Genomic DNA, 27364 nt, shown 5'->3' on the forward strand with positions numbered 1-27364 from the left:
TTAAGTACAGTGGTATCTCTGGTTACCTACTTAATTCGTTCCGGAGGTCCGTTCTTAACATTAAACTGTTTTTACCCTGAAGCACCACTTTAGCTAATGGGGCCTCTTGCTGCTGCCGCGCCACCGCGACGCAATTTCTGTTCTCATCCTGAAGCAAAGTTCTTAACCCGAGGTACTATTTCTGGGTTAGCGGAGTCTGTAACCTGAAGCGTATGTAACCTGAAGCGTATGTAACCCGAGGTACCACTGTAGATGCTTGAAATTAGGCAAGTCTTTAAAACGGATGTGATAACTTGCTGTTTAATACCTAATAACATTCTGTTTATAGCTTAAACATCTCCACTGTTGCCCTATATTTTTTAATAAGAGTAATTTTTCTCCACCTAAACTGTCTTCCACTTGTAATATTTCACGACATTTTCATAGAACACATTTGGCCCTCCAGGCCCCTCTATCCCCACACCCCTGGTGTACTGGTTTTACAGATGCCGATGCTTGTTCCGAAATGAACAGGGATGAGAGAGTGACACAGAGTTTTTTAAAGGTCACCAGAACATACAGCTATGAACTTGGGAAGCAAATTACCTGTGCTTTGATCTTGCTTTTCCTTTCTCCCTCCTATTCTTTTTTTCTTGTGCGTTGTGTCTCTTTAGACTGTGAGCCTGAGTGCAAGGCCAGTCTTGGTACTGATTTTTGTGAGCTGCTCTGAGAGCCCTTTTTATTGGCTAAAGGACAGGGTATAAATGCTGTAAATAAATAAATAAAATATAACTATAGAGCAGCATTGTCAGCCTTTTGTCTCCCATTAATTCCAATCCCATTTTTTATGCCATTTTATTTTTTAATATTATTTTATTACATTGATCAGTCACTATATACAGAAGAAAAAAGATATAGTATGAAATTTAGTGTGTTTTTACTAAGTCTGACTCTTGCTCCATCTTTCTCAGTATTGTCAACACTCACTGTCAGCAGCTCACCAGTTTAAGACAGGATTTGTTCCCAGCTGTCCCTGAGATGCCTGAGATTAAATACACTTTGTGTGATCAGCTATGGTGTGTGTGTGTGTGTGTGTGCGCACGCACGCACGCACGCACACACTGTTAAGTTGTGGGTGAACATATCAGACGACACAGCGATTCTTCAAACAGCTATTGTTTATTCAGAGGCCAGAACAGAACTGAACTGAAGGGTTCAGCCAGCCTGCTTATATAGAGCTCCACTAGAAAGTAACTGTAACAACTTTCTGTAACTATCCAATCACTGAACATCACTTTCGATCCCTTATTTGCATATGTGGACCTGAACTATCTACAGTATCCCCCTGCTGGCCCAGGGTGAGAACTTCAGTAGATAACACTCACAACACTCTTCCAGATGCTCCTAGTGATTCCGAATTATTGCTTTTCCATTGTAAGCTACAAGTGGAATTGCAATTGATTTTCCCTGCTGTTGAGAGCATTGTGCTTTCTGTCTACACCAGTGAGTGTGACAGAGTTGCTGTAGATAGGATCAATTGCAGCTCAGCACACATTCCCTTGTGAAGAGTGTCATTTAATAACCACACTGTTATTTTTTAAAATTAAAGAGGTATAGTGCTATAAGAATACTGTTGTAGTGCTGTAACACTGTACTACATTTTAAAATGTAGGCAGAGAAGCATTGGCAATAAGTAGATTAAACAAACAAATCAGGGTCATAAAATGCTGCACACAACAAATGTTGCAATGTGTGTTGTGTGGTGATAGGTTCACTTTCCCAATACATCACTGCCGCTGTCAAAACTTTGTCCTTTTTAAAAACCTGAAAGAGTAGTATAAAAAGTGACTGAATGTGGAGATTGTGCTTCTGAAAAGAGGTGGACTTTCTGAGGTTAGATTATAGAGAAAATACAGTATGACAGTGACTGGATGATGGTGTTGTGTGAGGGCCCCATAAAAGGTAAATGAACAAAGTGGGGCAATTCACCCTAAATACCTAATGTGGAAACACACATAGAACACACCCCATTCAAATATCACCTCTTCAAACGCTTGCAGTTGTTTATAATTAACAGCTGCATACTTCCCAATGCCATAATTTGTCAAATGTCTTCTTGAATGAGGCATATGAGTTTTAATAGTCTATATTTTGCGGTTAGCTTTGTTTACTATTCTTTATGGTTTGCTCTTTAAAAATGTGTTTTTAAATTTATTTTTAAAGTAATTGTTGGTGCCAAAGACTGTCAGGTTGAAAACGTGGATGAAGTAATGAGCTTGTTAGAAACCGGAAATGCCGCTCGACATACAGGCACAACCCAAATGAATGAGCATTCTAGCCGATCTCATGCGGTTTTTACAATCAGTATTTGTCAACAACAACAACCGGGTCAGACTCAGAAGGACACAGATTCTGCGCAAGAGTCACCTCAAAGTTCAAGCCAGCTGATTGCTTCCAAGTTCCACTTTGTTGATCTTGCCGGCTCTGAAAGAGTAACAAAAACTGGGAACACTGGTGAAAGGTTCAAAGAATCAATTCAGATCAACAGTGGCTTATTGGCTCTGGGAAATGTGATAAGTGCGCTTGGGGACCCAAAGAGAAAAAGTGCACATATTCCATACAGGGATGCAAAAATTACACGTATTCTTAAGGACTCCTTAGGAGGCAATGCCAAGACTGTCATGATAACTTGTATTAGCCCATCATCTTCGGATTTTGATGAATCACTAAATTCCATCAAATATGCCAACAGAGCCAAAAATATTAGAAACAAACCTATTGTCAACTACAACCCAGACTGGGACCTTATTGACGAAATGGAGTTTGCCATCAAGATACTCCGTGAAACTGTGCAAAACCAGCAGATTAGTGGACAGGTCCCTGGCAGTCAAGGGTCACAGGATTCATTTCGGGACAGAAACAAAATCCGCTCTCTTGAAGAGCAGCTTGCCCAGCTTCAGGTGGAAAGTTTTAACTACCGAAATTGCATGGAAGAAGCCTATGTGTTCCTTGCCGAATTAAAAAATCTTGCCAGCCTGTCAAAAAGTCAACAGGAAAGATTGCAAGATTGGATATGTGTGGCTCAGGAACTCAGGAGAGAGGCTTCTTCAGTCATTCCCCAGGTAAACTGTGGAAGTGGAGGTCACCAAGAAGGACCACATCACATCACAATTCTTCAGCTGAAGAGAGAGCTGAAGAAGTATCAGGTATTTTACTGTAAATTTAATGCAAGTGGTGAGAGTACATAAAAAGGAAATCTACGCTGTAACTGGAAAGTTTATCCATTATTAATCAATGTTCTTTGTAAATTGCACATACATTGTTTGCTCATCTGGAGGGCAAATCAAATTTGCTAGATGTCCAAAAAATAGATTTTATTCATTGGGATAATACTTTAAGCAGAATTGTAAGGTTTGGAGGAATAAAAATCTGCATCAGCTTTACATGGCTGAATCACATATTAGTTCCTTATTTTTTATATTCTTCTGCAGCTTGAATACAGACAATACTATACCACAGCAAAATTGAAGTATTGGGAGAGTCTGACATAAGGGTGAAATAATTATCTCATACAAAATGATGTCTTATATATGGATTGATGTGGTGTTATACCTGTTTGTAAGGGAGGAAATTTGCCTTTACCTTAATCAGAATTTGCTTTAGAACACTGATAAAACACAATGTGCTACATTTATTTTCTACTTTTATTAATAATAACAAATTGGCTCCTAATTCATTGACAAAATTGCAGAATCTCATTGAAAATAACTGAAATATTAATAGTTGTTTAGTTCTGTGGGGCGTCTTTCTTTGTGTGTTGCCAATTTGCCTTATATTTACAGTCTTATCGCTGCTTGGCTAGTACATGATTCCTTGTTATGTATTGTGGTGACAGAAGGAATCAGACTACTGTATATCTCTCTGCATTCTGCCGCTGAGTGAAAAACTAAAAATTCTCAGCAGGGGTGTTATACAAGGGAAGGTGAAAGTGCAACTCCCATGCTGGTAGTTTTGAACGGCTGTTTCTGCTAGGTCGCACATACCTCGTTGGTCTACACTTCATAATAGTGCTAGACACAAAACCTGTAAAGAGAAACTCATTTTCCCATTTCAGCCAAGGTTTACTGTTCTCATTCTAGTCCCTACAGCCAAAAAAAATCCCACATGAAACACAGATATATATATATATATATAGTTGTTGTTTGAGCCAGTTTTGATTACTTTGTAGAAAAAAACCCTTGTTTTTGCTTCCTGTGACTTAAAGTCATATACTGTAATCAAAGGCAAAGCATTAATAACCAATAACATCCCTCTTTTAACTTGCTGCTGTCCTAGATTGTAACAAATACTAAGGGCTGTATTTAAATTATATATATAGTAGCTTTGCTTTCTAACAGTTTTTGTTCAGGTGGTAGAATAAAACATATCTAACTAACGGAGGAGTAAATACATTCAAGTTCCAATGTGCAATTTGTGCAAGACCCTCCATTTCATATATTTGGTATTCTTTTTAACCCCTTATTACCTAGCAGGCTCTTGCTACTGATGCAGAAGTGTTTAGTGAGAGAGAGCTTGAGATAAAAGTACTGCAAGATCGAATACAGAAGCTGATAAAGGAGAATCAAGAATATATGGAATTGCTGAAGGAGGCCCAAGAGACAAATAGGCTACAGGTAACTTTCCGTTGTGCTGGTTATCGGTGAAGGCAGTATGAAGTAATATTAAAGTTGTCAATCTTATATAAATTATTAAACCAACATAGTGGAAATAATCTTAACCCAAGGGAAGTAATCTGCAACGGACATTATCTGAAAGTCTTAATAGTGATATTCATGTTCGTTTTAAAATGTAAGTATGTGTAGGATTGCAACCAAAGTTTGAGTTATGCTGTGTCAGAATTGCACAGTATCATTCTAGATGGTTTTTTTAAGGGTGTGTGTATAATGTATTTTGGTTTTTGAACTACATTTATTATAAAAGTTTAAATATTACATTCCCAGTCATCATACTGTTAACGCTTTGGTGGACTTGACTTGAATGAATCTCAGCCTTGCAGTATCCCAACTATTTAATTCTTAGCCTGAGTTTTGTTAAGTTATATAGCAATTCTTAATGCTGTTAAGCTCACAGAGTTCTGTTTACTTACAGGCAAACAACTCTAGTGCTTAAATTGACCACACCTCACAACATTCACTGTATTTTTCGCTCTATAGGACGCACCCGACCATAGGGCGCACCTTGTTTTAGAGGAGGAGAACAAGAAAAAACAACTCCCCCTCTCTGCTCAGCGCCCCTTCAGCGAAGCGGCAGGAGAAATGGAGCCCCTTTCATTTCTCCTCCCGCTTGGCTGAAGGGGCGCTGCGCAGCTCTCCCTCTCTGCTGAAGCCAGGAGAGTCTTGTTCTCCCGGCTTCAGCAAAAGGAACCCGAAGCCTCCGGAGCGCAGCGGGAACTCGCGCTGCGCTCTGAAGGCTTCAGGTGGCTATCCCTGAAGCCTGGAGAGCGAGAGGGGTCGGTGCGCACCGACCCCTCTTGCCCTCCAGGCTTCAGCGAAAGCAATGCGAAGCCTCTGGAGCGTGGAGGGAGCACTCCCTCTGAGCTTCGGAGGCTTCGCGTTGCTATCGCTGAAGCCTAGGAGCCTGCATTCACTCCACAGGACACACACACATTTCCCCTTAATTTTTGGAGGGGAAAAAGTGCATCCTATAGAGTGAAAAATACGGTAATTACCAATTATAGCAATCAGAACTTCTATTTGTTATACTAACTCCCAAGATGTATCGATTCACTAGAAAGGAATACAAGAGAAATTCAGTATCTCAGCCTAATCTACCTCACAGTGTTGTTGTGGGAGGGAAGGAAGGAAGGAAGAAAAAATTCAGTAGCAAGAACTGTTCAGGCTTATGTATTGGTCAGTGAGGGCAGAAATTACTTAGTTTTGCAATTTTGTCAGATGTTTGATAAATACATGTTTTGTTTTGTTTTAAGAATGATAAAATGGTGGAGCAGCAGCTTATAATTGACCGGCTAAATGACAAGTTAGAGAAAATTACAAAAGCCTCTGCCTCCAGTGGTGGTTGTGGAGATGGACCAGCTGGTGTAATATCTTCAAAAAGACCATACAGTGTTCCTCTAACTAAACGTTTGGTGCAATCCTTTAATGCTACCGTGGGGCTGGATTCTCGAAAGGTATTTTTTATTTAACAAGTTTTATATAGTGCTTGATTGTAAGAAAGCCTCTAAGCAGTTTAGAAAAAATATAAAATAAAACATTAAACTGCCAAATAGACAGTTAAAAACAGGTATTAAAAACATTCAAAATTTGATTTGAAATGTAGGTATGAAAATTACCATCTTTTTTCTGATATATAAGTACGGTACAAAAGTGACCATTCTCCACCACAGTAAATGGTTTATCTGACTTTTTGAATGCCACTTCTCCAACCACATTGAGAAAGTTTCTGGTAGCTTGCAGGTTTGCAGCTTCGTCTTTAGTTGAAGAAAACCACCTTAGAACAGAATTCCTCCTATTGGATTCAAGAGGCAGGGCAAAGATCTCCTGATTCATCTGGAAGGTTTTTAAGAAGAGCCCATCTAGTCCGCAATAATGTTCTTGCAGCAGCCAGCCAGATGCCTATAGGAAGCCAGCAGGACCCGAGTGCCATACCGCTCTCCCCACCTGCAATTCCCAACAGAATTCAGAGTATTCTGGTATTCGGAGGCATACAGCCTCCAACAGTAGAGGCTGAACAAAGCCATCATGGCTAGAAGCTATCAATAGCCTTATTTTCCATGGATATCCAGTCCTCTTTTACAGCAATCGAAGTTGGTGCCATCACTATGTTATGTTTTATGTTACACTATGTAACAGGGACGCGGGTGGCGCTGTTGGTTAAACCACAGAGCCTAGGACTTGCCGATCAGAAGGTTGGCGGTTTGAATCCCTGTGACGGGGTGAGCTCCTGTTGCTCGGTCCCAGCTCCTGCCAACCTAGCAGTTCGAAAGCACATCAGTGCAAGTAGATAAATAGATACCGCTCTGGTGGGAAGGTAAACGGCGTTTCCGTGCACTGCTCTGGTTCGCCAGAAGCGGCTTAGTCATGCTGGTCACATGACCCGGAAGCCGGCTCCCTTGGCCAATAAAGCGAGATGAGCACCGCAACCCCAGTCGGTCACAACTGGACCTAATGGTCAGGGGTCCCTTTACCTTTATGCTATTTATAGGCTGCCTTTTGGCCAAAAAAGGCCTCCAAGACAGCTCATAAAGAGTAACAAACAAATACAGGGTGGAATTCAGTATTGCGTATGGTGAACATAGTGACAGCGCAAGCATTACAGCTTGCCAGATGGAACGACGCCCCACTTCCCCATCCTGCACTGCTCTGGAGGCTCTGCTAATACCATCACCACCACTGCCCAAGCCAATATCTGGTTAGTATGTATGATTAGGACTGTGGAGACCTAGGCTCAGATCCCCATTCAACCATGAACCATGAACCATGAACAGGGTACGTGCACCAGTCACACCTACTTGGGCAAACCTATCTCACAGGTTTGTTGAGAGTAAGATGGGCCTGTGAAGAGAACGCTATACCCCACTTTTTATTTTGTTCTGTGTATATCGCAATGTTCTTTTGTTGCTATGGCCAATGGCTGAAGGAATGAAGTTTCATTCATTCATTCTATACCCCACTTTGAGTTCTTTGGCAACCATTTTTTAATGTCTCTAAAGGTACACACAAGCCCGCCAACATATTCGCTCAACAGAGTAATGGCTGGATTTCGAACCCGTAGCCAAATAGTGTTGGATCATGTAGAAGAACAAGATGAAGTTCTTCATTGCTGCTTTTCTGATCACAGTGATGAAGATGAAAGAAATGCCAAGAACAGAAAGAGAACCCTATTTAGGTACATATTTTGTTCTGTTTTATGTCTGTGTATTTAGGAGGAAATACTGGCCTACTACAAACCTGGGTCAAAATGTAAATGCATATCAGTGTTATGCTAGGCATTCATACAAAGTTGAATGTACAGGTGATTAGCATTGGAGTAGCTCCAGGTTGTAACAGAGATGTATTTGAATAAATAGGGCTGGCCTTTTAAATATGTGTCTTTTAGCACAGGGCATTAAGTTGAGGTGGGTGTAAGGCAGGAACAGTGGAATTCTAGCTCTGCACCGGTAGAACAAACCAGAAGGCAACTTGGCTACAAAGGAACATCAAAGCATTCAGTGTAACTATTTTTAGTAGTACCCCACCCTTCTGACTGGGTTGCTCCAGCCACTCTGGGCAGCTTCCAGCATACATAAAAAATATAGTAAAACATTAAAATATAAAACACTTCCTATAAAGGGCTACCTTTAGATATTTGCTAAATGTTATATAATTACTCATCTCCTTAACATCTGATGGGAAGGCATTCTACAAGGTGGGCGCCACTACCGAGAAGGCCCTCTGCCTGGTTCCCTGCTTAGGATTTGGCAATCAAGTGAAGCATCGCCAGAGAAAAACACCTCATACATGTGGTCTCAAAACTGTATTTGTAGGGTTTAATCAATTAAAATGCGTGGTTTAATTTTACTCTAGACGCTCCTTAAATCGTACATGGACACGAAAACAAGCTCCTCCCAGCTCTACACATGAACCAAAAGAGATGCAGCACAATAATTCCATTTCACAAAATGAAAACATTTTACAAATGGAAACTGATACAGGTAAGGAAAGGAAATGGATGCTACGATGCAAAAACATTTTCATGTATCATGCATTCTACTAATAATTATTAGGGACATTAGCGTCCAACGAGTAGCATTGGTCTTGTAGCGTGGAAACATTGATCAGGATCTGTAAGATTAATTTGGGAGTGTGACATTTGCCCTGGGGTGCTAACCTATTGTAATCTTTACAAAACTCAGCAAAAAATACATAAAAAGGAATAGAAGTTGCCATCATATTATTATTTATTAAATTTCTATTGTTGTTTAGTCGTGTTTGACTCTCTGTGAGCCCACGAACCAGAGCATGCCTTGGAAACTCTCACTTTCTTCTCAAAGCTCCTTTTTTACGTATGTCCATGGAGTTTTCTTGGCAAAATACTGAAGTGGTTTGCCAGTTCCTTCTCCAGGTGGATCACATTTAGTCTAAACTCTTGGCTATGACCTGTCCATCTTGGGTGGCCCTGCACAGCACAGCTCATAGCTTCTCTGAGTTATTCAAGCCCCTTTGCCACAACAAGGCAGTGATCCATGAAGGGGTAAATTTCTATACCACCCTTCATTTAAGGATTGCAGTATCTACTTCACAACATTGATTGCTCATGTTCAAATGCAAGTGGCATTGGACCATGTTCTAGCACAACATACTACCACAAACATATTAACCAGTGTGGCACAAATTGTTAACCAAGGTCTGTACCAGGTGTGGGGAAGTGGCTGTGGCTGGAGGACTAGATTCTGAGTTGGTTCACCCTCTGTAGACTACTTTGACAAGTGGGTGGTGTCTGAGTGTCCTCTCTTGTTCAAAAATATGAATTAATTTTACTTCCTGTATGTGTAATCTACTTTCGCTCCATGGGTGCTAAAGCAGAATTATAGCTAAAAATCTCATTAAGGTCTGAAATGAGCTGTACATTCTTTAAAAGATGATTCTTTCTTTCCGAGGTGCTGATATTGAATGTATTCAGAAAAGTCAAATACTGAATAGGCAGAAATTGAAGAACTCAGAACTAAAGCTTATTGCTGCTAAGCAAAAAATGAGTGAACTAGCCCTTAATATCAGAATGAAGGAAGAACTTATTAAAGAGCTGGTGAAAACAGGTAACTGGCTTTTGCAAGTTGAATTTTATAAAACTGGAAACATGTCAAAAATGATACCTTAATTACTGTTACAGTCAAACCTCCGTTGTCGAATGTAATCCTTTCCGGAAGTCCGTTCAGCTTTTGAAATGTTCAACAACCAAGACTTCTGATTGGTTGCAGGAGCTTCTTGCACTCAAACAGAAGCCACATTGAATGTTTGGCTTCCAAAAAATGTTCAAAAACCAGAACACTTCCAAGTTTTTGGTATTTGGGAGCCAAAACGTCCCAAAACACAGAATTGATAACTTGGCCCTCTATTCAAGGAAATCATCCATATGCACAAGGAGTTCCACTTATACAACAGAACTTCCTCTCCTCACCCCATGTCCGTGGGTTAGTAAGTCCATTTCAGTCTAATAAAGTGGCAGGTGGGGAGGACACAACCATAACTTGGAGGAAAGGGTGGTAATATATATACAGTGGTACCTCGCAAGACGAAATTAATTCGTTCCGCGAGTTTTTTCTTCTTGCGAGTTTTTTGTCTTGCGAAGCATGGTTTCCCATAGGAATGCATTGAAAATCAATCAATGCGTTCCTATGGAAACCGCCTTCAGACCAGGTCCGGGGACAGTCTGTCCCCCGACCTCTTCTGAAGGCTGGGGGGGGGGACAAGGGCTTTTCTTCCCACCGCCAGCCTTTAGAAGGCTGTTCTGAAGGCTGGCGGTGGGAAGAAAAGCCCTTCTCCCCACCTCCCGCCCCGCAAGCTCCGGGGACAGGAGGGCTTTGCTGCCGACCGCCAGCATTTTGAAAGCCCCCGGGACAGCGGAGACTTCTCCGCTGTCCCGGGGCGATTTTAAAATGCTGGCGGGCGGCAGCGAAGCCTCCGCTGTCCCGGGGCGATTTTAAAATGCTGGCGCTTCTCCGCTATCCCGGGAAGGCAGGCGGGGGGGGAGCAAAGACTTTTGCCCCCCGCTGGCCTTCAGAAGAGGTCCAGGACCTCTTCTGAAGGCTGGCGGTGGGCAAAAGTCTTTGCTCCCGACCGTCAGCATTTTAAAAGAGGTCCCCGGAGATTTCCCTATGGGCTTTCTTCTTGCGAAGCAAGCCCATAGGGAAATTCGTCTGACGAAGCACCTTGAAAAACGGAAAACTCTTTCTTCTTGCGAGTTTTCCGTCTTGCGAGGCATTCGTCTTGCGAGGTACCACTGTATGTGTATACAGAGAGAGAGAGATAAAGATTAATAGGTTTGTGGGGTTTTTTAAAAAAGGGAAGAAGTTCCTTTTGAGCAGTGAGCTGCTACATTGTCAAAAGTTACAAATGATGCCTTTGCTTTTAATTTGTGGATGTTTAAGGTAATGATGCCCAATCTGTAAGTAAGCAGTATTCACTGAAAGTAACACAACTTGAGCACGAAGCAGAGCAGGCCAAAATGGATTTAGCCGAAACACAAAAGCAACTGCAGGAGCTAGAGAACAAGGAATTACGAGACATTGCTGAAAAAGCCAGGCTACAAAAAGAATTTAGAAAGAAGATGGATACAGCAAAGCTAAAAGTACAGGTATGTGTAGTTGGGAAACTAATTTCCCAATTTCCTTACATGGCAAGTTGACGTAGGATCTTATGTACTCCATTGTATCAACATTATGATAGCATTCTCTCAAATAAATAGTTTAGGGTTGGTAGAGCATGGTGGCTTAGAAACAGAGCCATTGATCAGGAAGTCATTGGTCTGCAATTACTAGGTAGCATCTATGCATACCACTTCCTATATTGGTACTACCCACAATTCTCTTTCAGACTTGCAGCACATTCCCATCTATCGTGCATTTTGTTTTATTAGCCAGGTAATTCTTCTTGTATAGCCCAGGTGTATGTGCCATATAAAACCAGCAATGCAAATTTAACTATTCACAAGTGATTTCCCAGGCAATGGATTGCTTTTGTGAATATGCAGCGTTAATAAATTCTGCTTCTAGGCAAATAGCCATGGCCGAGGTTGATGATATTTATACATCATAGTACCCATTGCTCCCCACCCCATGCAAGACTTGGTTTATGTTCCGCCTACATGCTTTTCTTCAAAGTAAAATATATTTTGTACAGCTTGCCTTTCTACTTAAAAAAGCAACAACTGCAAGGAGGCAAGTCACATAGTTAAACATATTATAGTGGTCCACTTTACAATTATAAACAACACAATAATAGTACAATACAGTATAGCAATATGGACTAATGTTGGCTATGTTGCATTAGGACTTGCAAAGAAAACAGCAGGACACTAAGAAACTGGCATCGCTGTCCACCCAGAATGAGAAACGTGTAACTGAACTGGAGCAGAATGTCAGTCACATGAAAAATCAGCAAGCCCAGCTTCAGAAAAGATTGCAAGAGGAGAGTGAAAAAAAGAAAAGCTTGGAGGCAGAAATTCAGCGGGGCCAGCTGCAGATAAAGGCAAGAGATTTCATTTCTGTATGTCCTAATAAAACTGTAATACCAGTTTCATAGTCTTCTGTGAGACGTATCTTTGGCACTTTTCCAGTAGAACATCATGCAGTGCTAAGATGATTTTTGTGTCATTTGTAAACCAGGTAATCCCTGGTTCAAATTTCACAACGGCTCTGAATGCACTAGGTAACCTAGGCAAATTGCTGTCTCTCAGGATCACCATCCACCCGCCCTGGGTATGAAGTAATAAAAACCTGCCTTACAGAGTTCTTTGTAAAGATTACTGCGTCCAAAGAACTCTGAAGATTCTGAAGTGATACATACACATCTTTTCTTGATATTTATATTTTAAAATACTTGTAACCCATCAGTTTGTTTTAAGGCTCATATGTTAGAACTTCCAGTGCTGTCACGACTACTTTCTGTTACTAAAATAACAGACATTAACTACCAGGCTAGGTTCAAGGGGCTGGTTCTGGTGTGGAAGGTCCTGTACAGCTTGGGACCAGGATACCTAAAGAATAGTTCCATCCTTTATATGCCCAGTCAACCACTGCACTCTGCAGGAGACGGTTTCCTGCAAATACCATCTTATTAGGAGGTCCGTTCCACACAATATTGGATTTTGACCTTTAGTGTTCTGTTGAATATTAAACAGGTGCCATCTCTGTTATCTTTTCAGCACCCACTAAAGACCTTTCTCTTTAAACCAGCCTTTTTATTTCCCAAGCTGCATCAGTACTGGAATTGTTTTTGTATATTTTAATTGTTTTATTGCTTGTCTGATTTCCGCCCTGGGCTCCTTTGAGAGGAAAAGCAGGATATAAATTTAATAACTATATATGGAATAACAACTAAACTTTAGTTTTCCTTTCAAAAACTGATCTAATGTGTAAAAAGGATTCTTCCTTTACTTACAGGAGCTCCAACAAAAGACAGAGCAGCAGGAAAAGATTCTAAAACTAAAAGATGAAGAAATTGCTGCATTTAAGAGAAAAAACTCATCTGAAACTACTCAGCAACTGCAGGTATGCAATATTTTGGAAAGTTGGCAAGTTGAAATGCTACTGACTGATTTTTGTGGCAGAAGCATCTTCTTTTGTTAGGATTTACTGTAAAGCTCAAGGGCTGCAACTTGTTAACTTAATTTTTTAAAATAGAAATTCACAAGGAAAAAACGCTTCTCTAATTGAAAACAACAACAACAAGAAGATATTACAGTGCTTCCGTTATTTGGTGTGCTTAATCAACCATTTTTTAACTGTACCATTAAAAACCCTCTGGTTGATTAAGCAATTACTAAAAAGCTTGAGATGCAATTCTTAACATGTACACTACCCTGCAAGCCACACAGATGGAGACTATGTTGACATGTAGGGCTTGAAATACGCAGGGTTCTTTTTTTGCAGAGCGCTTTTATATATAACACTTTGCAAAGGTGCATTCCTTTGCATTTCTTCTGACAATATTGTTGCTTAACACAGAAGTTGCCGTTTGTGCTGTGTGGATGTACAGGTGGGCATGTTGACAAAGTAATCTGCATCAGTGTTCTTTGCTCCCCTCGTGTGTTAACACAGAGTCATCCATATATACCTTTTCAACAGAAAAGGGTGGGGATATAGTACAGGGTGCCTTTTACGGTTGCCACTCCTGCTGCTCTAGGGTCATTCCACGCCTCGAGTCTGACACTCATTGCCTAAATCCTTTGGTTTCATTCACAAGAAACTTGTTAGATGTTTTTAAAGTACAAAAACAAATGAATCCATTTTTTTCTTGCTGATTCAGAAAGGTCATATTGCATAGAGTGGTCAAAACAGCAACACTGACCACATTACATGTATGGGAAACAAAATAGCTTTGACGATATCATTGCAGAAGTGTTTTACACACAAAAAATGAACAAGGGCTCTGAGAGGTACTTTGTTTTTATTAAATAATCAATAAAACTTAATTTTTAAAATAACTTTAGATGACATTGTAACATACCATATTTTGCGCCCCATAGGACGCACCGGCCCATAAGGCGCACCTAGTGTTTTGGGGGGGAAATAAAGAAAAAAAATTTATTTCCCCCCCAGGCACGGGGTTGGGGTGGGGGAAGCCTGAGCTTCCCCCGACCCCAGCCCCCAGAACAGACTGCTGTGCGCAAGCCGTGGGAGCCCTCCCGCGGCTTGCGTGGAGCTACCCGAAGCCCCGGCGCGACTGCCCAGTGCGCCGGGGCTTCGGGATAAGAGGCAGCTCTGCGCAAGCCAGGGGAGGGCTCCCAAGGCTTGCGCGGAGCTACCCGAAGCCCCGGCGCGACTGCCCAGTGCGCCGGGACTTTGGGATAAGGGGCAGCGCTGCGCAAGCCGGGGGAGGGCTCCCGCGGCTTGCACAGAGTTTCCTGAAGCCTGGAGAAGGAGAGGGGTCGGTGCGCACCAACCCCTCTCGCTCTCCAGACTTCAGCGAAAGCGTTCATTCGCCCCATAGGACGCACACACATTTCCCCTTCCTTTTTGGAGGGGGAAAAGTGCGTCCTATAGGGCGAAAAATACGGTAATAGGGTACAATTTTAACTATTCTCACGAATGGGTGAGTTATTTCAGGTTCAAAGAGCCCTTAAACCTGTCAAAAAAAGTAATTTTTTTTGGTAAAAAATTTACCTCAAAATCTATTTATTTTATAACCACAAAAAACCCTCCTTATTTTTAAAACATAACATATACCGGTTAGCCCACTCTACAACAAAAGTATGATACACATGTTAGTTGTGGTTTGCGCACTATGGCTTATTGAACCTACCAGGAATAAAATGAAAAAAATCACTTTGAATGAATTTTTTTGATACCAAAATAAGCCCAATTGGTTGAAAAATAAGTGAAACAGGAGGCTTTTTCTAAACGGACGCAGAAACTGCATTAGCCTAAATCGTGCAAAAATTGAAATTTTTTTTTGTAATTGGTCTGAATACAAAGGTTTCATATGAAACTGTCCTTTTACTGAGGTTTTCTAATGTGTAGAGTTGATTGATTATCCGTTTATTTCATTAAATTAAATATCTAGATGGCAGTTCAGTACTTAGTCAACTGAAACCGAACAACTGTCTGGTCTTAGTTCCACCCCTTCTAGACATGTCAATATTAGTTCTTGTCCAAGAAATCTGAGATTGTGCTGGTTTTTTTTTAATGTGGGGAAAGTGACTTTGTTGAAGACCATGTAACTGAGAATATATTTATGAACATATACAAGATTCCTCTGTTTTCTTCCTTGCCTTGATAAAGAAATTAGAAGAGAAGAAGAAATGGCTGGATGAAGAGCTAGAGAAAGTTTTGCATCAACGGCAAGAGTTAAAAAATTTGGAGGAAGATTTAAAGAGAAGAGAAGCTATCATTTCCAAGAAAGAAGTGCTGACACAAGAGAAGAGCCATTTGGAAATTAAAAAACTGAGATCCAGCCAGGTGCCTTATTTTTGTAATAATACTTGCTGCTGTCTAATTGAAGAGGTGTCATGGACACTGCCCAGCAAAACAAATGCACATGGCAGATAGCTAACTCATTATTGCCAAAGCTGACCACTTACAGTCATTTCTATGGCTCACGCACACCAGTCTTGCGTGTAGGCAGCTATTCCCAGGTCTGCACTCTATGGAGCAGTTGCAGCAACAAGAGGCCACTTCCCCTCCATCAATTTATGCATCTTTCCCCAAAAGGCGCCATGCATGCAGCCTAAGACTGCGTGGAAGTTGCTTCTGCTCTTCCCACTTCAATTATCTCCTGGTTCTGGGAGACAGTAGTGCAGGAGACAATGGTGAAGCACCCACTTCACTTGCCTGGCCAGGCTTTGGCTCCTCTTCTTCTGACCTATTCTGTGCACCACCCTACTGCTCTGAAGCTTCCCTTGCCTCCTGGCTGGTACAGTTCCCCACAGATCACTGGCCCAGACTCCAGCCCCTCTTCCCTCGGCAGCATCCTGCCATTCCCCTACAGGCATCCCCAACCTTGGCCCTCCAGATGTTTTGGGACTACAACTCCCATCATCCCTAGCTAACAGGACCGGTGCTCAGGGTTGATGGGAATTGTAGTACCAAATCATCTGGAGGGCTGAGTTTGGGGTTGCCTGCCCTACATGGTGTTAGTGAAAGCGGTTAGCACTCTGCTGCTATGGTCAAGAGGTTGAGGTTCAGGCAAAATATACATAACTCTCCCCTTCCCTTTTTTTGTAAATTTGGGCTACGCCCATACAGGGTGAGATCTCACGTTATGGCTAGCTCAGATCTGGTTTTCAATGTGTGCATTGGTGCAAGGACATTTTACATTTTCTGCCTAATTCCTAAACCACACAAGTGGGCACTTTTTGATGGGGATGAATGTGCTTAGTACATACACACCCTCCATTACCATTTTTTTCCAAACTGGGCAAGTGTGCAGGTATTTCTTTACCAATGCACACACATCTCTCTCTTTATGTGGACACCTCTTTTTATTTGCAATGAAAAGAGAGTCCTGCAGAAGTTTCCCCCTGGATCTGTCACCGGACAGGCAGCTGAGGAAGTCTGCCTGCCTGCTTTCCCCCCTCTCTTCCCTGGTGTGCTCTCCTTTCAGTAGGTGATGGCTTTCTAAGAAACCCTTATGTAACTAAGATGTACTGCAAAGATGCTCCGCCTCAAGACCCTTCTGATTAGGGAGTTGCTGCAACACAAGTTGAAGGGAAGGAAGATCTCTGAAAATGGAGCAGAGGCAGCTTCCACAAGCAGGAGCTCAGCTCGCTGGGATCGCTCCCTCAGCCCCATCCAGCACAGTCCCCTGACCTTGAGAAGCCATGGGAATCCAGCCCTGTTACATTCAATTACTGTATTTTTTGCTCTATTAGATGCACCGGGCGATTGGACGCACCTAGTTTTGAGGGGAGAAAAACAAGAAATAAGAAAGGAACGCAAAGCATCCTGAGCTAAGAGGGAACTCTCCTCCATCTTCGCTCAAGAAGCTTTGCGGGGCTACCCCTGAAGCCAGGAGAGCAAGCGGGATCGGTGCGCACCGATCCCTCTTGCCCTCCTGGCTTCAGCGAAAGCAAGCCTACTGGCTTTCCTCCCGCAAGAGCCGTGCTCTCTGTAAAGGGAGCGCAGCTCTTGGGGGCTTTTCTGGGAGGTGGGGGAAAGAAGGGACAGAGCCGTGTGCTTCGTCCCTTCCCCCACCTCCCACAAAAGCCAGAGATAGCCGCACGAAGCCTTCGCAGGGGAGCGGGGCTCTCCGCTCCCCTGCAGAGGCTTTGCGTGACTAAGCTAGAAGCTAGAACAGCCAGCGGGATCCCACTGGCTGTCCTGACTTCCTCTTTAGCTGCATGCAGCCTCTCCGGCTGGGAGAGGCAGCGCATGGCTATGGCAGAAGCCAAGACAGCCAGCGGGATCTATCCCACTCGCTGTCCTGACTTCCTCCTATAGCCGCACACAGCCTCTCCCGGGCAAGGGGAGCCTTCATCCCCTGCCCTGGAGAGGCTGTGCGCAGCTAAGGCTCCCCCAAGAGCCGCGCTCCCTTTAAAGAGGGGCAGCCCTCCCTTCTCCCTCCTTGGGAAAAGCCCCCAGGAGCCGCACACACGCTCCACACAGCTCTTTAAAGGGAGCGCTGACAGAGCCTCCCGCCTGCATTCGCTCCATAAGATGCATACACATTTCCCCTTACTTTTTAGGAGGGGAAAACGTGTGTCTTATAGGGTGAAAATTACGGTAGCTCTGGATCCAACCCTATACTGTCAGTGAACTTTGGAAGGAATTGTTAGTTGCTAAAACTTCTGCAAGTGCAGAGTTTCCATAGGCATGATATAGACCATATTCATTGCTTTGTTTTGTAATCAAACATTCTCTAATAAAGTGGCTTTTATGTTCTATTTCGGGGAGGAGTTATCCTAAAATAGATTTTGTTTTCAATTGTGGCTTTATAGGCCCTCAATAAAGACAGCTTAAGATTATCGACTCGTCTGAGTATGCTGAATCAGGAGTTGTGTGACAAAAATATGCAGCTGCAGAGCAGCAGCACTGATGAGCAAGAAAAGATTATGGGAGAGATCCAGGCTCTACAAAAGGAAAGGGATCAGCTGTTGAACAGAAGGAATAGTGTGGATGAGAAACTGAAGAATGGCCGAGTGTTGTCACCAGAAGTAAGTAAACTTTTCCATTCAGTTAAGCACAATTATCAACCAATCGGAATAACTCTTTTATATTAATGGTAGCTAAAGAGCTAGTGTTTGGAAATACTAAAATAGAAATGAACCCCAGTTTTTAAAACACAGTTTAAAAAATAATTGTGAGGATACATATCTAAATAACACTGAATTCACCGCATACATACATTGTAGTAAGGTCATTCAACTCAATGAGACTTAATTCTCAGGAAGCATTCAGAGGACCAGGATATACTTTAATAGCACAATTTTAGAAGTCTGACACTGAAGTGAACCTACATGAGGAATGGATACTATTACCACTTGTATCTCTGGGCTGATTTTCCTAGTGCTGCAAACATGTAAATAATTTGGGGGCTTTTGACCACAGGTTGGGCGTATGAGAAATTTTATTTCCTGCTGACAATCATATGAAGGATTTTTCACTATATTGCAAAATATCCCAGGGGAAAGCAACCCTATCCAATAGTATTGCCACCACCTCTAAAGCCCCCAAATGTAGAGGCAGGGGAAGCCCAAGTTGTTTCTGGGATCTTTTGGCTCTTGTCTTTGTGAATCCCAACAGTCTGGCCACTGTCTTTTGAGCCCCAAGTCCAGTAGCATATGACCAAGCAGCCATATACCAGATTCAGAGCCAGGCTTACCTCAAGAAGCCACACAAAGAATAAATGAAATATTTTATTGAGGTTACAAACAACAGAATAAGAACACTTTACCAATAAAAGGCACTTAAGGAAGGCTCACCATGTAAATACACTTTTGGGAATTAAAGTACAGAACAAAATAATAAAGCTACCGGTAGCTTGCCTCACCCTAATCACAGCCATTAAAGCAAGCTGCATCAGGCACATGTGGCTTTTGCAATACATGATCCTTCATCTGATTGAAGGCCACTAGATCCAGGTCAAAAAGATCTGGATATAGAAGGGTATATTTTCCTTTAGCCAATCGGGGCGCAGGGGCATATTTCCCTAGGATTAGAGGGTGTGCATGCTGGAAGACAATGTAGCTACTCTCTGGTTTTCAGCGCAATCATTGTGACCTGGACACAATCTTGCATGGGGCACTCACACATGTGGCAAAATGGACTAATTAATAGAACTTTCCTTCCCCAACAGCCTGCACCCAAATCCTAAGTAAAAACTTTAAGCTGAGCCAAAGAACTGGAGATTCCTTTACACAGCTTAATTTAAACTATATACTGTATTTTTCCATGTAAAAGACGATGTTTTTTGCTTTAAAAAATTAGCAAAATCTTCTATACGCCATTTAGAAAACATGGTCATATGCATGTTGCTTGCAATGTATTTTGAACGTTGACAAATTTTAATAATATTTCAAAACTTTTCCAATAGCCTTCTGCTGTGAGCCGTAATGATTTGATAACCTCTGCTCTCTTGCAGGAGGAACATGTTTTATTTCAGCTTGAAGAAGGGATTGAAACCTTAGAAGCTGCCATCGCTTACAAGAATGAAAGTATCCAGAATCACCAGGACTCCATCAGAGCCTCCTCTCAAATCCTCACACAGAGTGAGGCCAATGTGATGGGAAAGTTGGTTTCCTTGTCTGCTACAGAGCTGAGAGCAATTCTTTTAAAGTATTTTAATAAGGTTTGTTGTTTGAACAATTTATAACAGAGAAAATTCTGAACATGCTTTCTGTTGGCATAAAATGGCTTCATGGAGAATTTTCTTTTGCTAATTAGTGATCGTTGTGAATATATTTAATTCTGAATAGGGTGTATTTCATACACACTGTATATTCTGAAGCATGTGAAGCCCTTGTTCTCTTTTCATGGGCTGGTTGGTAGGAACCCAGAAGAACCCAGAAGTAGTGAGAAAGCAATTGAGGGTGGAAGGGGGAAAAGGGAAAGACCTCTGCAAGCAATCAGGTAAAAGCTCAGGCAAGAGTGATATTGCCCTGTCCTGGCAGTCCAGTGTGAGCGAGGGTGAGAAATAGGGATGTAAGAAAAAAGAAATGCCACTGTGAACTCTGGCCCTACCCACCACCAGCTGTGGCCCATAACAGATTATCTCTGAGGCAATGTGGCCTTGGAGAGAAGAAAAGGTTCCCCACGCCATTGTAAAAGATTACCTTGCAAACTATGAGTGATATCCATTGTGTTATACTCAGAGTCAGGTAAAGGTAAAGGACCCCTGACAGTTAAGCCCAGTCGTGAACGACTCTGGGGTTGCGGCGCTCATCTCACTTTACTGGCCAAGGGAGCCGACATTTGTCCACAGACAGTTTTTCCGGGTCATGTGGCCAGCATGACTAAGCCGCTTCTGGCAAAACCAGAGCAGCGCACAGAAACACTGTTTACCTTCCCTTCCGGAGTGGTACCTATTTATCTACTTGCACTTTGACGTGCTTTCGAATTGCTAGGTTGGCAGGAGCTGGGACCGAGCAACGGTAAGCTCACCCTGTTGCGGGGATTCAAACTGCTGACCTTCTGATCGGCAAGCCCTAGGCTCAGTGGTTTAGACCACAGCGCCACCCGCGTCCCTACTCAGAGTACACACATTTAAATCTATTAACTTAAGCAGGTCCACTCTGAGAATCACTAACTGTATACTGTCCTCTTGATAAATACATGTAGCGTAGCCATAGATAAAGCCCAGTATGTTTTGTTTCTGTTTGTTTTTCTTTTTGGAAGTTTGACAGTTGTGGAATCTATGATAGAGTTAATAAATTATATATGTTTCCTGGACATTTGGATTGGATGATTAAATTGACTTTCAACTCAAGTATAGGACTCAGAATATCTTATTAGTGAGACTATATAAATGGTGAAAGATGTAATGTATTGGCTTACCTTCATATTTTTTCATACTTGGCCTCATTACAAATATGACCTCCATATTTCATTATTATTTTGAAGTGTGGTTGCCTGATTTCCATGGCCAGGCATGCTTTGATTTGTAAAAAGGAATGGCTGTTTCTTTTTTAGGTTGTTGGTCTCCGTGAGACTGAACGCAAATTGCAACTGCAGGCAGAAGAAATGGGAATGAGAGTAACGGAAAAAGAGAACATAGTAAGAGAACTTGAATCGGCACTTGAGCATCTCATGCTTCAGTGTGACAGGCGTCTGACCCTCCAACAGAAAGAACATGAGCAAAAGATGCAGTTAATATTGCTTCATTGCAAAGGTATTTTGGCTTTGAGAACTTTGAAGTAACATCTGGTTAATAATGATCGTGGGAAGCAGGATGACAGTTTGATCCAACAGGATTCTTCTACTGTTCCTAATTTTGAAATTATATCTAGCCACTACTAAAAGTGTAATTCCATCAGAAATGTTCATATGACATGGAATATTTGTATATTTTACAGTCGTATGAAATTACAAATTTCATTTCACTCTCTTGCAATCCAAGGATATCATGTCCAAGAATCTTACCCACATCCCTACAAATTCCTACCCAGTTTTAGGCAGCCAGACAGTGCCTGGCCAACCAGGCATTGGATTTTATTTTAAGATACAAAACATAATTGTAACAAGCAGAAGTATTGAAAGTAAAATTATCTGGGTTCCCTACCCTATTCTATAAGAATGCAAATGTTCAGATTTGCTTAATATTTCCCCCCACCTTTCAAATAAGTCACATCTTAAACTTGTTAATGATCATCTTCCTTTGAGCTGAAGTATTAGTATTATGATTATCATTTTCTCTCTCTACAGCTTCAGTTATTTTTCTTTCCTCCATCTCTCCTTCCCTCCCTCCACTGCTAATCTCTTGTTTTCATTGGTAAGAACAATACCTATCTTTCTGCTGCACTTCTACTAGAACGTGATTCTTAGATTTATACATTTAAACATACTGTAGCACGTAACATTTACACTTTGAGACAAATTACAAATGAGATTCAGTATATACTATCCGCAACTCTGTTTGTGCTATAATGAAGTTTGAATCTAAACTTTGTTCTGTCTTTCTAGAAGAAGATGGGGAGAGTATTGCAGAAACTTTTAAGACATATGAAACTAAAGTCCAACAACTGGAAAGAGACTTGTTCTTCTATAAGAAAACTAGCCGTGAATTAAAGAAGAAATTAAAGGAACTGGTTGCAGAATCAATACACCATCCTCTGACACAAAGTAAATATTAGAAGTATTGTAATTCTAAAACATGCATAGCTGCAATGTAACTCTTACTCAGCTTGGTAGCAAAACTCCTATTAATCACAATGAAGTTGGATTTATTTTAACATTATCAGTATAGAGAGTATTTAGATTTCAGGTCTCTTTAATTTTCTTAATAGGTTTCAGATGCATAAAAAAACATTTTACCCCTTTAACTTTTGCAGACTTCGATCATTAAGTTCGTACTCAGAAATGGAGATGAGGGAAGACAATTTTCAATGATTTTCCCCATGCTCCCTGATTTTCCCACTATTGAGAGCTGGTGTTGGGGGCTGCAGGGGAAATGGGCAAAAATAATTCCCCTGTTGATTCCTCCAGCAGGAGCCTCTGCTAAACTACACTTCCTTCCATGAATGCAGCAAGCCCTTCTGAGCTAGGGATCTCAGTATATTTTACTCTTTTTCTTTTTTTAGCTAGCAGTGTTTTTCATTTATTAATTAGCACCCTCAGGGGATACTGTAATAACAGCAAACAGCTGAACCAAGTTAGAGTCATAACATTACAAAACAGAACGAACCATAATAGTTCCCTCAAAGCATCTAAGCCAACTGCATTTTAAAAAATATTTATTTTTAGGTAATTGTTCCAGTGATGGGATACTGAATCGAGAAGAAGTAATTACCTTGTCAGAAGAATTCAAACGGACATCCACACCAACAGGGAAATTAAAAGAAATAAACTCCCCAATGGGTGATTTAGGAGCACAACAGAATTCATACAGATTTGAAGAGGAAGCTGCAGAACTGGGACCCAACACACCCAACAGTCACGAAGAGCAAGCAGGAAAAGTACACCAGCCTGCAAAATCTCACCCACAAGTGTGTTGCCCTTCTCAGACCAGAGAGACTATGACACAGCTTCAAGGAGTAACCCCAGTAAAACTTCCTCGCAAAGAATTGCGCTATATCCCTGCTTCTGAGCTTTCCTCAAGGCGTTCCGGCCTTGCAGTTGGTATAAATTCTGTTCCTGCTGATTCTATTGAAATGCCTAGAAAGTCTGACTATAATATATAATTATCCTTGTAATATTTTGAAAGCAATTACACAGTTCCCTTTATTTCCAGTTTATTTCAGGCAGCTACGATATTTGAGTTATTTCACATTGCGTGTCTCACACTGCTGATCATTTATTGTGCCCCATAGAAATCTGACGCCTTAATAGCAGAGTGATTATATCAGGGGTTGAAACCAAAGGACTTTTTGTCCTTAAAGCATAAATTTTATTTGTACTGATTTTTCCTTCAGAGTAACTGATGGATTTTTATTCCACATCTTCATAAATGCATTCTTCTATACTGCAAAGAATCTTAGGGCTGGTTCACAAAGTACATTTTTAGTTGCATGAGTTATCATGATCATTCTTGAGTGCATATTTATGAAGACAAACAATGTATAAAAGCAACCACAGTTACAGTCTTATTGTATAGGGGGGCGGAAATCACATTAGGTTAAATACTGCTGACTGTATAATTGGTTATTTTTACACATTATTTGTCCATATGAACATGGTGGTGGTGACAGCCTGAAGCACTCACATGGAAAAAAGAAATCTGGTGTGAACCAGCCCATTGTAATAAAGGTCTTCATAGATACATCAGCAATACGTGGTTTCCAGCCCAGGCATACTTATGCTGAAGTTTGACAAAGCACTTGTGACTGACCAAAGCCTTGGGTTGTGAATGTCCTTTAAAAACAAAACACGACTACAATGTTTCTAAGAAATTAATGTTTTCACAAGGAAATTTATCTTGCCCAACTCATAGTTTAAATGAATAAAAGCCCCAATTTCTCTTTCTTATAACTAACTCTGTTGTTATGTGACTTTGAAACTTTCTGTGGGGAGAAAGTTTTTTTCCTTAATAGAAAAGAAACATTTTTATTGGCTCCAGGGAAATTCCTCCCTGTTGCTAGAGCTTGCTAGAGCTATGTCACGTATCACTGAGATAGATGTAGATGTGCTGTCAGTGAACTAGGGCAATAAAAAGTTACCCTGCTTGGAAGGCACAGCTGTGTATCTCTTAGCGTGAAGTACATGATAAGTTAGAAAACTGCTTTGTCTACTCGACCTGGTGTAGACATAACACTTACTGTGGATAAAGGGACCAGGAGCAGACTTGCATCATATATACTCACTCTTCCCATGATAATTCCCTTGACCCCCGTTTGTCAGTACATAAGGTCATTGTTCGTTTTAGATAAAATGACTCCAGGGGCACTTCTAAATTTTTGTTTTTCTCATTGGTTCCCAAGTTGTTTATTATCTGTGCACAGGACGTGTTTTGTGCACGGAAGGTATTCCAATCCAGCAGAGTCTCCCACTGGCCGAAGATGGGTGACTTCTCCCATATTGTCCCCCGGCCTCCTGCAGTAAATTTGAAAGACACAGAATGGTCAACTAGCAAAAACTGCCTCCCCCCCCCTTTCCATTGGCTGGAGCATCCCAAGTGGTAGTCCTTTCATGGGGCCTTTAAAATCTAAGCCAATGTGTGCCTAGTTTCTTAAAAAATAAAAAAATAAAATACAGGATTGTATCAAACTCTGTTCCTCTGCCAACAAATGACACTTTTGATCCAGTAGATGCTTGCATGAGTGGGAGGTCAAAGGTGATTTGGGCAAATTCCCTTATTCCTACTGGTCTCTCATTCTTTCCATGTTGTTCTAGCCTTCTGGAGCAGGGTTGGGAGACATCAAAAGGGAGGAAATTACGGGGGTGAGAAGCTCTCCGGACTCTCTCAGCACCTGGATGAAACCTTTACTACTGATCTTTGGGGTAGACTATTGTGCATTAAATATTTGTCATGATTTTTAGTGTTCAGATAGTTACAGATAGTTAATAGCCATTTTTGCAAATTTGGGCACATCAATCTTTGCACTTAAAAATACTGAGTACATGGCACTCTGCTGGAAGAAGAGTTGTCAATTCTGGCCTTTTCTCCCTCCCCTGCTCTGCCTGCCAGAGTGGCAGGGAACTCTGTTCAAGAGTGTAGGAGATTAATTAATGAAACCCACCTCTATCCGCCTTACTCCAATGGGAGCCTCCTCTGGATATTGTACCTTTTCCCTTTCCACAGGAGTCTGGATCCAGCCCATTGCTTTGAATTATTTTTTGCTTAGGTTGCATTTTTTTTTAAAAAAACTGGATAAGATCTTACACAGTTGCTATCCGCTTGTAGGCCTCATTAACTTCCAGTAGTGATTCTTAAGAAGAAACCTTTCTGGTCAGGATATCATGTTTTAAGATAAGCTGTGAACATGCTAAAAACCATAGTTCATCCTACTCTATGTCAGTGTGTCCAACTGCTTTATTTGTAAGCTAAAATATTTTACAATTTCTCAAGACGGAAATAATTGTTTTAATTGCATTTGTTATTTGTTGCTTTGTTGAATCGTGATTTGAGAGTTTTGCAAAGGGGTGTGGTCTTAAGTTCAAATATTTCACTCTCTTAAAATGTACTTATACAACCCAAATACAAACATTCTAAAACACAAAATGAAGTACAGTAAATGGTTCCTACAGTATGCAACTTCTTTAAAAAGATGCAGCAAAGGGGCCTGTGTGGGTCAGTTCACAACATCACAAAGCTAATCAGCACAGTGAACAGCTGCTACAAATGTATGGAGCTTTCCTTTTTCTTTTTAATCCTTAGCTGGATGCTGGAGAGGAAATGGTGCAGAGAACCTTTCAGCATGGTTCCACTGTTGAAACAGTATTATCAACTAATTGCTATAAATTACAAATGTCTTAGCTTTCATAACACATACCCATATACTAAATTAATAATCATCTTTTAAAGCATGGGTTTCCAACATGGACACTAGGGCTTGTTTGAGGTCTTCCATGGGTGTCCATTCCTTAAAGCCTCTTATGTGCTTTTCAAGGTTCATTATTAATTTTCTTGACTCTGACTTTTACACAGCAAGGGTGTCCGTGGGTGGGTGTTCTCCGTCTCAGGAGCAGGGATAGTAACTTTAAAGGTGTTTTAATCTTCTCACTGCTTTAGGCAACCAATGTGGACACCACCACCTGTTCAGAAAATGTCTTAAGTCATTGCAGCGCACAAGTAGGCATGTCTAAATTGATTTCAGAGATGTAAAGCAGCACTGTTGGCCTATTAAAGTTTGCTTTTTAATTTAGCCTGTGTGTGTGTGTATTTATATCTGTACAGTGGTACGTAGGGTTACGTACTTAATTTGTTCTAGAGGTCCATTATTAACCTGCAATTGTTCTTAACCTGAAGCACCACTTTAGCTAATGGGGCCTCCCGCTGCTGTTGTGCCGCCAATGCACGATTTCTGTTCTCATCCTGAAGCAAAGTTCTTAACCTGAAGCACTATTTCTGGGTTAGCGGAGTCTGTAACCTGAAGCGTCTGTAACCTGAAGTGTATGTAGCCCGAGGTACCACTGTATCTACCTACCTACCTACCTACCTATTGTTGTTTAGTCGTGTCTGACTCTTTGTGAGCCAGTGGACCAGAGCATGCCAGGCACTCCTGTCTTCACCTACCTATACCTATCTATCTATAGATAGGTATAGGTATAAAAAGGTAAAGGGACCCCTGACTATTAGGTCCAGTCGTGGCCTACTCTGGGGTTGCGGCGCTCATCTCACTTTATTGGCCGAGGGAGCCGGCGTACAGCTTCCGGGTCATGTGGCCAGCATGACTAACTAAGCTGCTTCTGGCGAACCAGAGCAGCGCACGGAAACGCCGTTTACCTTCCCGCTGGAGTGGTACCTATTTATCTACTTGCACTTTGAGGTGCTTTCGAACTGCTAGCTTGGCAGGAGGTATAGGTATAAGTAGACACATAGATAGATACTGTATAGATACACACACATATATATATACTGTA

General features: G+C 41.5%; 1 protein-coding gene across 3 annotated transcripts in view; it reads left to right on the forward strand.

The window, feature by feature from the left end:
• Nucleotides 1-26646, forward strand: part of KIF27 (kinesin family member 27) — a 29827-nt gene extending 3181 nt beyond the window's left edge. Inside the window, exons 3-17 of one of the 3 annotated variants that reach the window (XM_053408021.1) lie at nt 2203-3185; nt 4509-4652; nt 5966-6166; nt 7709-7884; nt 8562-8689; nt 9635-9790; nt 11123-11328; nt 12024-12221; nt 13136-13243; nt 15476-15652; nt 18130-18345; nt 19773-19979; nt 21320-21518; nt 22310-22468; nt 23090-26646. In XM_053408021.1, the coding sequence (XP_053263996.1) occupies nt 2203-3185; nt 4509-4652; nt 5966-6166; nt 7709-7884; nt 8562-8689; nt 9635-9790; nt 11123-11328; nt 12024-12221; nt 13136-13243; nt 15476-15652; nt 18130-18345; nt 19773-19979; nt 21320-21518; nt 22310-22468; nt 23090-23526 (3695 nt within the window). In that variant the 3' untranslated portion in view covers nt 23527-26646. The remainder of the gene's footprint in view (nt 1-2202; nt 3186-4508; nt 4653-5965; nt 6167-7708; nt 7885-8561; nt 8690-9634; nt 9791-11122; nt 11329-12023; nt 12222-13135; nt 13244-15475; nt 15653-18129; nt 18346-19772; nt 19980-21319; nt 21519-22309; nt 22469-23089) is intronic. The other 2 variants (XM_053408023.1, XM_053408022.1) reach the window with 2 other exon arrangements.
• Nucleotides 26647-27364: the final 718 nt, after the last annotated feature.

The sequence above is a fragment of the Podarcis raffonei genome, chromosome 11 (assembly GCF_027172205.1).
Source record: "Podarcis raffonei isolate rPodRaf1 chromosome 11, rPodRaf1.pri, whole genome shotgun sequence".
NCBI lineage: Eukaryota > Metazoa > Chordata > Lepidosauria > Squamata > Lacertidae > Podarcis > Podarcis raffonei.